General features: G+C 43.9%; 1 protein-coding gene across 1 annotated transcript; it reads right to left on the reverse strand.

Annotated features, from left to right (window-relative positions):
- Positions 1-407: 407 nt before the first annotated feature.
- Positions 408-13182, reverse strand: LOC140725887 (apolipoprotein L6-like). The gene is made up of 3 exons (XM_073041824.1): positions 13072-13182; positions 5220-5299; positions 408-1251 (listed from the first exon to the last, which is right to left on the reverse strand). The coding sequence occupies exons 2-3, from the start codon at positions 5239-5241 to the stop codon at positions 497-499; spliced, it is 777 nt and encodes a 258-aa protein (XP_072897925.1). The 5' UTR covers positions 5242-5299; positions 13072-13182; the 3' UTR covers positions 408-496.
- Positions 13183-14711: the final 1529 nt, after the last annotated feature.

A 14711-nucleotide genomic window follows, 5' to 3' on the forward strand; every position in this document is an offset into this window, starting at 1 on the left:
AGATGCCTGGAATACATGGGCTGGTATGGTGGTAGAGGCTTTTAACAGATGTTTAGATTGGCACATGGATGTAAGGAAGATGGAGAGATATGGACATGGTGTCGGTAGGAGGGATTAGTGTTCAGGTGTTTCCATTTACCTTGTAGCTGGTTTGGCACAACATTGTGGGTCAATTGGCCTGTTTCTGGGCTGTACTGTTCTACAGTATGTTCTATTTACATAGAAATATAGATTGTTGTTGTTGAAAGCAAATCATTCACTGAAAGGGGAATACCCTTAACCTGTCTACAAGAGAGATCAGACCCTGATTACCTTGTGCAGGGAACTTATTCCTTTGAAAAATACTCTGCACACTCAAGTTAAGTTTTTTTGTTTTATTTTAGAAGTGTATCAAGTACAGTCTAGGTAATTTGTTTCATTCTCAGTCAAACACAAAGCATTACAATTAAAGGTTATGATTCATAGAGAAAAACATCAGTTAAGTGGAAGAATTTCTTCATTGTCTTCCACATTGTTTCAGAAATTTCTGCAGGTCAGTGTTGTCCTTCAAATTTAATGCAATCTTCTTAAAATTGTCCTTTTCTTCCTCCATATACTTAGCTACCTCCCGGATCATCTGCGAAATTTCTGTCTCTTTGGCTTTAAGTTCTTCACTATCCTTGAATACAGAATAGATATCCCATGCTACAGTAAGACCTGCAAAAACTCCGGAAACACATTTGAATACTTTTAAGGCCTTTTTAGTCACTGCTGAAGTAACTGTAGAAATACAACTCAAACTCTTCATGGTACCTAGAGATACGTGAAACAATGCCACACTTTGTACATTTTTTGTCGCATTTTTAATGATAGATTCAATTGTTTTGTTGAGTAGCTCTAGTTTGTTTACCCTACTTTGATGTTGCTTGAGATATTGTTGTATAATTTCTTTTACTCTTTTCTGGTTTCTTTTTTGATACTTATTATCAGAAACATTGGCTGCAATGTTGGTGGCCCCACCAACAACACTAGCTGCCGTTCCCACACCAGCAAGCACTAACGAGCCTCCCAATGTGAAAGGAGAAGCAATTAGTCCTGCAATACTTAGAATTCCTCCCACAGCTCCTGTAACAGAGCCTGCAATGTTTGCCTTGGTAGCTTCTGTATGATAGTCATCAATGGAATCAGCGATTAGTCGCAGTTTGATGATGTATTCCTCTGATTGTTCTGTCCATTGGGGAATTTCCATCTGTAATTCTTCCATATATTTGACTGGAAAATTGCAGAGAGAGTTAATTCTTAAACACCTGAGGACACATACTAGCAAAATACAAATGTTGCACAAATAGAAATAAAACTATTGCTTCACATCATTCCAAGTTGCAGTGAACGGGAAATGACTCAGAATGGAGGTGGATTCCAAGCACACCAAAACCTCAGTAGTTAATAGGATATGAGCATACAGCACAGTAACCGAACCATCGGCCTCATTTCCCTCTCCCCGACCCCATATTCATGTCAACCATTAAGTACCTGAATGGCCAGTTCTGATAAAGGGTCTCAGCCCAAAGTTTCGACTGTTTATTCCTCTCCATAGATTCTGCCTGACTTGCTGAGTACCTCTAGCATATTGTTTATGTGTGTTGCTCAAGATTTCCAGCATTTGCCGAATCTCTTGTGTTTATCTAATCTGCTAATCCCATTTAGCAACACGTGGTCCATTGTCTAGAATGCTTTGGTGATGCAAGTGCTCATCAAGTCAATTCTTTCCTGTAACAACACACACAAAATGCTGGTGGAACACAGCAGGCCGGGCAGCATCTATAGGAAGAAGCACTGTCGACGTTTCGGGCTGAGACCCTTCGTCAGGACTAACTGAAAGGAGAGATACTAAGAGATTTGAAAGTAGTGGTGGGAGGGGGAAATGTGAAATGATAGGAGAAGACCGGAGGGGGTGGGGTGAAGCTGAGAGCTGGAAAGGTGATCGGCGAAAGTGATACAGAGCTGGAGAAGGGAAAGGATCATGGGACGGGAGGCCTTGGGAAAAAGAAAGGAGGAGGGCGGGAGCACCGGAGGGAGAGGGAGAACAGGCAGAGTGATGGGCAGAGAGAGAGAAAAAAAACCAAACAACTAAATATGTCAGGGATGGGATAAGAAGGGGAGGAGGGGCATTAACAAAAGTTAGAGAAGTCAATGTTCATACCATCAGGTTGGAGGCTACCCAGACAGTACATAAGGTGTTGTTCCTCCAACCTGAGTGTGGATTCATCTTGACAGTAGAAGAGGCCATGGATAGACACATCAGAATGGGAATGGGACATGGAATTAAAATGTGTGGCCACTGGGAGATCCTGCTTTCTCTGGCAGACTGAGCGTAGGTGTTTAGTGAAACGGTCTCCCAGTCTGCGTCGGGTCTCACCAATATATAAAAGACCACACCGGGAGCACCGGACGCAGTATACACACCAGCCGACTCACAGGTGAAGTGTCGCCTCTCCTGGAAGGACTGTCTGGGGACCTGAGGGAGGCCCCATCATAAGGACTGAATAGAGTAAACAACCTTAACATATTCACTGTTGAAGTGTTGCATCACCTGGAAGGACTGCTTGGGGCCCCGAATAGACGTGAAGGAGGGGGTGAATAGGTAGTTGCAGCATTTCTGTATTTCTTACAGGTCTATGTGCCAGGATAGATTGGTGGGGAGGGACAAATGGACAATGGAATTATGGAGGGAGGGATCTCTGTGGCTCGCAGAGAGTGTAAGGAGGTAAAGATGCATTTGGTGGTAGGATCCTGTTAAAGACAGTGCAAGTTGTGAAGAAGGTTGAGCTAGATGCGAAGGCTCATGGTCGGTGAAGACAGAAGAAACTCTATCACTGTTAAGGCAGCAGGAAGATTGTGTGAGAGTGGATATCCAGAAAATGGTGGCGATGCAGGAGAGGACAGTATCAATGGTGGAGGAAGAGAAACCCTGTTCTTTGAAAAAGGAGGATATCTCTGATAGTCTGGAAAGTAAAGCCATGTCCTGGGAACAAATACAGTGGAGTAAGTTTGTCTTCAGAGATGGAGATAATGAGATTGAGGAAGTAGAAAGAGGTGTCAGAAATGGACCAGATGAATTTAAGGGTAGGGTGGAAGCTGGAAGTTGATAAAATTGACAAGCTCAGCATGGACGCATGAAGCAGTACCAGTGCAGTTATTATTGTAGCAGAGGAAGAGTTGAGAGCATTACTGGGGAATGTCTGGAACAAGGACTGTTGGCTATGTACTGTGAAAGGAAGGTATTGCTGAGGCCCATGCGGGTACCCATGGTTACCACTTCAGTTAGAAGAAAGTGGGAGGAGCTGAAGAAGAAAGTGTTGAGGGTGAGAACCAGTTCGGCCAGACAGAGGAGGGTGGTGGTAGACTGGAACTGATTGACTTTCTGTCAAGAAAAATTTGGAGAGCATCAATGCCTTCTTGATGGGGAATAGAAGTGAATAAGGAATGAACATCCATGGAGAAAAATGAGGTGATCAGGACCGGGTAATTGAAAGCTGTTCAAGAGATTGAGAGCACATGACATGTCAAGCATGTATTTGGGAAGGGACTGAGCCAAGGGGGATAGAACAGTGTTGAGGTAAGTGACCATAAGTTCATGGGCTGGAACAGGCAAAGACAGTGGGGCTAGCTGAACAGCTAGGTTTATGGGCCTTCGTTAGGAGGTAGAAACAAGCAGTGCGGGGTAAGGGAGCTATGAGTTTGGAGGCAGTGGTTGCAAGTTTTCCAGAGTGGTGAGGTCAGTGATCGGACTGTTTTCTGATGGTGGTGTCTCCTGCTCGAGAAAGGTAGAGGTCAGTCTACCATGCTACAGCGACTCTCCCTTTGTCTGTGGGCTTGATTGGAAGGTTGGGATTTGTGCAGATAGAGCGGAGGACAGTGCGTTCAGAGGAGGTAAAGTTCGAGGAGGAGAGAGGAATGCTAAAGTCAAAGCGGTTAATGTCTCATCAGCCATTAGAGATGTAAAGACCCAAGGCAGGTAAAGAACCAGAGCGGGATATCCAAGAAGAGAAAGCAAATTGGAGAAGGGGTCATCGATGAGGGCTGGGGAATTCTTGCAAAAGAAATGGGCGCGGAGAAAGCTAACAGAAGAAAGACTTGGCATCGTGGCAGGCACAGAACTCAGTGGGGTGCGGGTAAAGTGGAACAAAGGTAAGGGACTTATCAAATATAGAACTTTACACCTCGGAGAAGGGAAAGTTCAGAAGGAATGGTGAAGACGTGGCAGGGATTTGAGCTGGGATCAGAGGAAGGAGGAGAGTTTCTGACATCAGAGGAAGTGAGGGTTGGGGTATTGAAAAGGAACAATATTCCACCCTGTACCTGCAGTCAAAGCTTATGAGGTTGTATCAAGACCTTGTTGCTCTTATACTCTATGTTCTGACTAAGGAAACCATATAACCTATGTGTCTTCTTCACCACTCTATCAACCGTCCTGCTACTTTCTGAGATACGTGCATCTGTATTGTTAAATTTTTTTTTTAAACTTGAAGTCACAATAGACTACACCGGGAAATTAAATTGCTGGAACTCATTGCTACAGACATCTTGGTTTAGACCAATCATCAAGGCTGGAAAGGAAGAAGGAGAAGGGGGTAAATAACTGCTCCTAAATGTATTGGTGTGGGACCTAAGCCTCCTGTACTCCCTTACAGATGGCATCAATGACACCAGATTCCCACAATACCAGATTCAGGAACAGTTATTACCCAACAAGCATCAGGCCATTAAACCAGAGGGGATAAGTTCACTTGACCCATCACTGAACTGTTCCCATAACCTAAGCACTTTCAATGAGTCTTCATATCATGTTCTTGATATTGATTTCCTTCTATTTATTATTATTATTATTATTTTGTTTTCTTCATTTTGCATTTGCACAGATTGTCATCATTTACACGTCGGCTATTTGCTTGTCTTGTCATCTGCGTTTTTCATTAATTCTAATGTTTCTTTTTCTTTACAGTGTAAGCCCACAAGAAAATGAATTTCCTGGTTGTATATGATGACATGCATGTATGTACTTTGACTCAATACTCTAATGGAGTTGATGGTCATGTGAAGATTACCCTGTAGGTTGACTCTGAACAATCTGTATGTTAATAAACCCACTGTGCAGCAAAGATCAAACGTGGTTGAATACTGAGTTCACGTACTGCTGAAAGTGGAGGATATTTAAATTGAAATACAAAAATGCTTACCTAAATCTTGATCTAATCCCATGTTTTCAGGAAAGTAGGCTCCAATTTGGACTCAATTGTCTTCAACAATTTTCCTTAATCTTCAAAAAAAGTAATATTAAAAAGCTTTCAAGTTGCACTTATCCACAAAATTTCAAAATCAGATTCAGAATCTGGTTTAATATCACTGGCATATGTCATGAAATTTGTTGTTCTGTGGTAACAATACATTGCAATACATAATAAAAATGTGAACTATAGTAAGTACATATATGAAATAGTTAAATTAATTAAGTAGTGCAATAACGTAGTGAGGTAGACTTATGGGTTTAATGCCCATGCAGAAATTGATGGCAGAGGGGAAGAAGCTGTTCCTGAATCATTGAGTGTGTGACTTCAGGATCCTGTACCTCCTCCCTGATAGTAGCAATGAGAAGAGGGCATGGTCTGGGTGGTGGGGGTCCTAAATGTTGCACGCCGCCTTTATGAGTCATCGCTGCTTGAAGATTTTCTGCATGTCACGGGCGTAAAAGTCAGGCAGCTGGAGATTTTAAAAAGTGACCAGATTGAGAAGAGGTGGTCATTTCTTCAGCAGTTTGAACAGGGCATGACTGGGAAGGGGGTGAAAATCAGCCCGTGACGCAGCAGGTGAGTTGAAAAAATGAGCAGATTAACAGAGCTGGCGACGTAGTAGTGGGAGACAGAGTAGGAAGGCTTTGGCTTGAGAGACTTCGGCGAGCAGAGGCTGAGGACGAGTTTGCTCCCAGCGGGGAGAAGCCGGGTAAGCTCCTTTAATTATTCTAATTAGCTTAGAAGTAGGTAATGGAGCAGCAGTTAGGGTGGTCGAGTGCTCCGTTTGCAGTACATGGGAAGTCAGGGAGAGCACTATTGTCCCTGATGACTACACTTGCGAAAGGTGCATCCAGCTGCAGCTCCTGACAAACTGAGTTAGGGAATTGGAGCTGGAGCTGGATGAACTTTGGATCATTCGTGAGGCAGAGGCAGAAATAGACAGGAGTTTCAGGGAGATAGTCACCCCTAAGAGTCAGGAGGCAGGTAGCTGGGTGACTGTCAGGAGAGGGAAGGGGAATAGACAGAGAGAGCAGAGCACCCCTGTGGCCGTTCCCATCAACAATAAGTATACCGTTTTGGATACTGTTGGTGGGGACGACCTACCAGGGACAAGTTACAGTGGTTGCGTCTCTGGCACTGAGACTAGACCCTCAGCTCAGAAGGGAAGGAGGGAAAAGAGGACAGCAGTAGTGATACGGGATTCGATAGTTAGGGGGACAGATAAGAGGTTCTGTGGAAGAGATTGAGAATCCCGGATGGTCTGTTGCCTCCCTGGTGCCAGGGTTGGCGATATCTCAGATCGAGTTCTCAGTATTCTCAAGAGGGAGGGTGAGCAGCCAGATATCGTGGTCCATGTAGGGACCAATGACATGGATAGGAAGAAGGAGGAGGTCCCGCAAAGAGTTAGGTACAAAGTTGAAGGACAGGACCTCCAGGGTTGCAATCTCAGGATTGCTACCCGTGCCGTGTGCTAGTGAGGCTAGAAATAGGAAGATAATGCAGCTAAATACATGGCTAAGGAGTTGGTGCAGGAGGGAGGGCTTCATGTTTCTGGACAATTGAGCCTTGTTCCAGGGAAGGTGGGACCTGTTCCGACAGGACGGGTTGCACCCCAACTGGAGGGGGACTAACATCTTTGCGGGAAGGTTTCCTACTGCTGCTCCGGGGGGTTTAAACTAGATTTGTGGGGGGTGGGGGGGGAAACCAGAGTGTTAGAGCAGATGGTGAGGTGGTCATGATAAAGGTCATGTGAGAGATGCAAGTATAGTGCATGGAGTAAAGCCAGATCTAACATATAGAGAGGCTTTGATGAAAGAGAAGCAGAATAAAGGGTGTAAAGGTAGTAAGGTAGAAGGGCTAAAGTGTGTGTACTTCAATGCAAGAAGCATCAGGAACAAAGGAGATGAACTGAGAGCTTGGATACGTACATGGAATTATGATGTAGTGGCCATTATGGAGACTTGGCTGGCACCAGGGCAGGAATGGATTCTCAATATTCCTGGATTTCAGTGCTTTAAAAGGGATAGAGAGGGGGAAAAGGGGAGGAGGGGTGGCATTACTGGTCAGGGATACTATTACAGCTACAGAAAGGGTGGGTAATGTAACAGGATCCGATTTTGAGTCAGTATGGGTAGAACTGAGGAATATAAAGGAGGATAGCAAAAGCTTTTTTAGGTATGTGAAGAGAAAGAAGATAGTTAAGAACAATGTTAGGCCCTTGAAGAATGAATTGGGTGAAATTGTTATGGGAAACAGAGAAATGGCAGAAGAATTTAATAAGTACTTTAGATCTGTCTTCACTAGGGAAGACACAAGCAATCTCCCAGATGTATGGATGGGCCAAGGACATAGGGTAACAGAGGAAATGAAACAGATTGACATTAGGAAGGAAACGGTGATGAGTAGACTGATGGGACTGAAGGCTAACAAATCCCCAGGTCCAGATGGTCTGCATCCTAGGGTACTAAAGGAGGTGGCTCTGGAAATTGCGGATGCATTGGTAATCATTTTGCAACGTTCCTTAGATTCAGGATCAGTTCCTGAGGATTGGAGAATGGCTAATGTTATCCCACTTTTTAAGAAAGGAGGGAGGGAGAAAACAGAGAACTATCGTCCTGTCAGCCTAACATTAATAGTGGGGAAGATGTCAGAGTCCATTATTAAAGATGAAATAGTGACATATCTAGATAGCAGTGATAGGATTGGGCTGAGCCAGCATGGATTTACCAAGGGCAAATCATGCTTGACTAATCTATTGGACTTTTTCGAGGATGTAACCAGGAAGTTAGACAAGGGAGATCCAGTGGATGTAGTGTACCTCGATTTTCAGAAGGCATTTGATAAGGTCCCACATAGGAGATTGGTGGGTAAAATCAGAGCTCATGGCATTGGGGGGCAGATATTGAAATGGATAGAAAACTGGTTGGCAGATAGAAAGCAAAGGGTAGCGGTGAATGGGTGTTCCTCAGAATGGCAGGTGGTGACTAGTGGGGTGCCACAGGGCTCGGTATTGGGACCACAGCTGTTTACGATTTACATCAACGATTTAGATGAAGGCATTGAGAATAACATCAGCAAGTTTGCTGATGATACTAAGCTGGGTGGCAGTGTGACATGTGATGAGGATGTTAGGAGAATTCAGGGTGACTTGGATAGGCTGGGTGAGTGGGTGAGTGAGATAACCTCACACTTATTCACATTAAACGTCATCTGCCAAGTAGATTTGGCAGATGATGTTTAATGTGAATAAGTGTGAGGTTATCCACTTTGGGAGTAAGAACAGGAAGGCAGATTATTATCTGAACGGTGTAGAGTTAGGTAAGGGAGAAATACAAAGAGATCTAGGAGTCCTTGTTCATCAGTCACTGAAGGTGAATGACCAAGTGCAGCAGGCAGTGAAGAAGGCTAATGGAATGTTGGCCTTTATTACAAAGGAAATTGAGTACAAGAGCAAGGAAATCCTTTTGCATTTGTACAAGGCCCTGGTGAGACCACACCTGGAGTATTGTGTACATTTTTGGTCTCCAGGGTTAAGGAAGGACATCCTGGCTGTAGAGGAAGTGCAGTGTAGATTCACAAGGTTAATTCCTGGGATGCCCGGACTGTCTTACGCAGAGAGTTTAGAGAGACTGGGCTTGTACACGCTGGAATTAAGGAGATTGAGAGGGGATCTGATTGCAACATATAAGATTATTAAGGGATTGGACAAGATAGAGGCAGGAAATATGTTCCAGATGCTGGGAGAGTCCAGTACCAGAGGGCATAGTTTAAGAATAAGGGGTAGGTCATTTAGGACAGAGGTAAGGAAAAACTTCTTCTCCCAGAGAGTTGTGGGGGTGTGGAATGCACTGCCTCAGAAGGCAGTGGAGGCCAATTCTCTGGATGCTTTCAAGAATGAGCTAGATAGGTATCTTTTGGATAGGGGAATCAAGGGATATGGGGACAAGGCAGGAACCGGATATTGATAGTAGATGATCAGCCATGATCTCAGAATGGCGGTGCAGGCTCGAAGGGCCGAATGGTCTACTTCTGCACCTATTGTCTATTGTCTATTGCCTATAACTCAGGAACAGGAAGGGAGCAATTACTCTACTGGGAGTATTCTATAGGCCCCCTGGTAGCAGCAGAGATACCAAGGAGCAAATTGGGAGGCAGATTTTGGAAAGGTGCAAAAATAACAGAGCTGTTATCATGGGTGATTTTAACTTCCCTAATATTGATTTGGCACCTGATTAGTTCCAATGGTTTGGAAGGGGCAGAGTTTGTCAAGTGCATCCAGGACAGAGTCCTGTCACAGTATGTTGACAGGCCGACTAGGGGGAATGTCATACTAGATTTAGTATTAGCTAATGAACTGGGTCAGGTCACACATCTCTCAGTGGGTGAGCATCTGGGGGACAGTGACCACCACTCCCTGGCCTTTAACATTATCATGGAAAAGGACAGAATCAGAGAGGACAGGAACATTTTTAATTGGGGAAGGGCAAAATATGAGGCTATAAGGCTAGAACTTGCAGGTGCGAATTGGAATGATGTTTTTGCAGGGAAATGTGGTCAATGTTTAGGGATTTCTTGCAGGATGTTAGGGATAAATTTTTCCCAGTGAGGAAGATAAAGAATGGTAGGGTGAAGGAACCATGGGTGACAAGTGAGGTGGAGAATCTAGTCAGATGAAAGAAGGCAGCATACGTGAGGTTTAGGAAGCAAGGATCAGATGAGTCTATTTTGAGAAATATAGGGTAGCAAGAAAGGAGCTTAAGAAGGGGCTGAGGAGAGCAAGAAGGGGTCATGAGAAGGCCTTGGCGAGTAGAGTAAAGGAAAACCCCAAGGCATTCTTCAATTATGTGAAGAACAAAAGGTAGACAGGAGTGAAGATAGGACCGATTAGAGATGAGGGTGGGAAGATGTGCCTGGAGGCTGTGGAAGTGAGCGAGGTCCTCAATGAATACTTCTCTTCGGTATTCACCAATGAGAGGGAACTTGATGACGGTGAGGACAATATGAGTGAGGTTGATGTTCTGGAGCACGTTGATATTAAGGCAGAAGAGGTTTTGGAGTTGTTAAAATGCATTAGGACGGATAAGTCCCTGGGGTCTGATGGAATATTCCCCAGGCTGCTCCATGAGGTGAGGGAAGAGATTGCTGAGCCTCTGGCTAGGATCTTTATGTCCTCATTGTCCACGGGAATAATACTGGAGGATTGGAGGCGAATGTTGTCCCCTTTTTCAAAAAAGATAGTAAGGATAGTCCAGGTAATTATAGACAAGTGAGCCTTACGTCTGTGGTGGGAAAGTTGTTGGAAAAGATTCTTAGAGATAGGATCTATGGGCATTTAGAGAATCATGGTCTGATTAGGGACAGTCAGCATGACTTTGCGAAGGGCAGATCGTGTCTAACAAGCCTGATAGAGTTCTTTGAGGAGGTGACCAGGCATATAGATGAGGGTAGTGCAGTGGATGTGATCTACATGGATTTTAGTAAGGCATTTGACAAGGTTCCACACTGTAGGCTTATACAGAAAGTCAGAAGGCATGGGATCCAGGGAAGTTTGGCCAGGTGGATTCAGAATTGGCTTGCCTGCAGAAGGCAGAGGGTCGTGGTGGAGGGAGTACATTCAGATTGGAGGGTTGTGACTAGTGGTGTCCCACAAGGATCACTTCTGGGACCTCTACTTTTGGTGATTTTTATTAACAACCTGGATGTGAGGGTGGAAGGGTGGGTTGGCAAGTTTGAAGACGGCACAAAGGTTGGTGGTGTTGTGGATAGTGTAGAGGATTGGCGAAGATTGCAGAGAGACATTGATAGGATGCAAAAGTGGGCTGAGAAGTGACAGATGGAGTTCAACTCAGAGAAGTGTGAGGTGGTACACTTTGGAAGGACAAACTCCAATGCAGAGTACAAACTAGATGGCAGCATACTTGAAAGTGTGGAGGAGCAGAGAGATCTGGGGGTACATGTCCACAGATCCCTGAAAGTTGCCTTACAAGTAGACAGGGTAGTTAAGAAAGCTTATGGGGTGTTAGCTTTCATAAGGCGAGGGATAGAGTTTAAGAGTCGCGAGGTAATGATGCAGCTCTATAAAACACTGGTTAGGCCACACTTGGAGTACTGTGTCCAATTCTGGTCACCTCACTATAGGAAGGATGTGGAAGCATTGGAAAGGGTACAGAGGAGATTTACCAGGATGCTGCCTGGTTTAGAGAGTATGCATTATGATCAGAGATTAAGGGAGCTAGGACTTTACTCTCTGGAGAGAAGGAGGATGAGAGGAGACATGATAGAGGTATACAAGATATTAAGAGGAATAGATAGAGTGGATAGCCAGGGCCTCTTCCCTAGGGCATCACTGCTCAGTACAAGAGGACATGGCTTTAAGGTAAGGGGTGGAAAGTTCAAGGGGGATATTAGAGACAGGTTTTTTACTCAGAGAGTGGTTGGTGCGTGGAATGCACTGCCTGAGTCAGTGGTGGAGGCAGATACACTAGTGAAATTTAAGAGACTACTAGGGAGGTATATGGAGGAATTTAAGGTGGAGGGGTTATATGGGAGGCAGGGTTTAAGGGTCAGCACAGCATTGTGGGCCAAAGGGCCTGTACTGTGCTGTATTGTTCTATGTTCTATGCTACGGAGGCTACTACCCATGACGGAGCTGACTGATATGTTTCCTGTCCTGCTGAAGTGTCCCAGACCAACATGTTGGCTGTTTATTTCCCTCCATTGATGTCATCTGAATTGTTGAGTTCCTCCAGTATTTTGTGTAAAATGAGAGGGTTATGTGGAAATGAAATGCGTATAATGCTAGAGAGACTGTCTGAGGAGTTATATCTGGGGAAATATATCTTATTGTAGTTCAGAGTACTTCTTAGGTATTGCCACAACACAACAAATTTTATGGCACAAATCAGGCCTTCCATGGGGTGAACCATGGAAATTACATCTTAGATTTCTACATGATCCATAAGGCAGTACGCAAGCCAGGTAAGTGGGATACGGAGACCAAGCTATTGCCCGTGCAGGCATTGTCAGTCAGTGTTGAACTCAACATGGGACTGCCTTGGGACTCCAGCTCCAGATTTTCCCTCAGGGTTTACTCCTGAAGTCTTCCCCATGAGTGGGTATGGCCGCAACGCAGTGGAGTCTTGAGATCAGAGTTTTCCTTCTCCTAGATGAACAGTGAACCACAGCTGATGAGCACCATCTGCCTGAAGCGACGGGCTTTAAGGTGGCAGCAACCCACTTTTGCCCCTTCTCTTGTCAGTGGAAACAGTTACACTGGGGTCAATAGCTAGGCGACATGTTAAGGCTAATAACAGGATTTGGGTGTCAGAGACTATTTGAGACACATGTCAAAGCAAACATTTAATAGGGTAGTGGGAGCATATCTCCACCAGCTCAGCCCGCAATGACAACCTTAAGGAACCAAGGTTGCTTAAGGCATATGCCAATGATAATAAACCTGATTCTGTTTCTGAAATCTGAGAAACACTAACTGTTCCATCTCCAAAGATGTAGCCTGATTTATGTTCATGTTTTTGAACTCTCGAGGATGTGGAGTGCCAACATCATAGAGCATCCACTGGGCATCGCTGCAAACCAGTGGGGTCTCCTCATCACAGGTCCTACCTCCATACACACAAGGTCTCAGTCATTTGCACCAAATAAACAGTGCTGTTGCTTATCAAATTACTTCAGAGACTTTTGAAGGCCACCAGCTCCTGGTGACCACTGAAAATCAAAAGTAAGCAGATGCGGAAAGCTAAAAGAAAAACGAAGAAAGAAATTAAATCATGCTTTCACTCACCAAAGCTCCGTGATCAATGCACACTGTCCGATATTGAAATGAGCCTCAGCAGACACAATGAACGAATTTACTGCGACTGTGGTCGGCTGGTATCAACGATCCAGTTTCTGGTGGTTACAGGAAACATAAATAGCAGGTTAAGTGTATAAAACTTCTTTGATGTTATCTGATGACTTTAGTTCATCATGCAATGGAAATAAAACTGACCTTTCACACGTTAGCTGTGTCAGAAGAAAATGAGAACTCAACTTATATAGTCTTCTATCAGATGACATCAATTAGCCAATCATATGATATTGTAAGCTGAAAGCTTGGCTCAACCCCCAAAGCACCTTTCTATTAGAAAAAATACCAAATAAAATACCTACACTTGATCTCGATTTTTAACCGTATTCTATTTCAATAACATCAAAAATGTAAACAAACAAGGAAGACTCACTCGTGCAGGGATGGAACTGAAATTCAGAGTATGTCAGTTGACAAAATTGGAGCCCATGGACATTTTAACTTACTGGGCATATGTAGATATGGGTTTGAAGAAATTATTTAAATCCACAATGGAGTTTGGGTGGTTTCAATTCAGATAAGTTATTGAAAAATAAATCTGTAATGAAAAGATTCTGTCGGTATAGTGTCCATGAAAACACCAAATTGGCATAAGAGAATAAATTTAGAAACTTTTATCAGAGAAACCCACCAGCCATTCTTTGTCAATTATTTCTTGGAATTGGGTGAGGTGGGAGGTCAGGTCTCACTGGCAAGGCTAGAATTTGATGCTTGGGCTTTGATGTCCACATTTCTGATCAATCTGCAGGCTTTGATGTTCAGTATTGACCCTCAGACAAGCTGATTATAGGACCCAAAACTCTAGGCTTGTGACTGACTGATCCATGCGCCTCTTCAGGCCATATTTACATCACATATTAGATATGAATATGGCACAATACAGAAATGGAAACATTAAGAATAAACATAAAATACTACCTTATACAAGTTTCAGTAATCAATTTATTTCAGGTGTATTTCACAACTCTCAAATTAAGCTAGATCAGACATTTCTATCTGCTGGTATGCACTGAACCATCTCTTTTGATCTTTGAGCATTACATAGGATATGTGGAAACAGTATGGCCAATTGGATCATGTGCTATTTGTCCCCAGTTGCCAAGAGGAAGATACTGAATGGCTTCAATCCTGGTGGTGTTAGTTGGCGTAGAAGCTGAGATTCATCTTTTGAGATTAGACGGAGAATGTCAGAAGAGATGGCGAGAACATGGCAGAGACTGGGATGGAGGGAGAGGAGGGGACAGAGGAAAGTAAATGACAAGAATGATACAGGGGAATTTTAGAATTAAAAAAGAGGGAGTTAACACCTGCATACACCCTTTCACTTTCACGTTCTCTCCAAGTCTACATTTACAGGAAATCAAGTGACTGTGGCCAACTGCACAATAGTTCTGAATGCTTGGAAATCACATGATACATTGTCTGTTTCCTGGAAATCTCGAGATCTGCAGATTCCAAACAATCAGTAACAAATATCTCAGCGTGCAGCTTGAATCTTCCTGTTGTACTTTCCTCACATTCCTGCCCCAACCCTGGACAAGAGAACGGGTTGCAAAGGAGAAGAGAAATGGAGC

The sequence above is a fragment of the Hemitrygon akajei genome, chromosome 4 (assembly GCF_048418815.1).
Source record: "Hemitrygon akajei chromosome 4, sHemAka1.3, whole genome shotgun sequence".
Classification (NCBI taxonomy): domain Eukaryota; kingdom Metazoa; phylum Chordata; class Chondrichthyes; order Myliobatiformes; family Dasyatidae; genus Hemitrygon; species Hemitrygon akajei.

What these genes read in the sequence shown, in the direction of transcription:
- LOC140725887 (XM_073041824.1), bottom strand. Translation starts at nt 5,241, where the DNA reads ATGGGATTAGATCAAGATTTAG. An exon ending in GGGATTAGATCAAGATTTAG is followed by an intron (nt 1,252 to 5,219) that starts GTAAGCATTTTT and finishes GCAATTTTCCAG; the next exon opens with TCAAATATATGGAAGAATTA.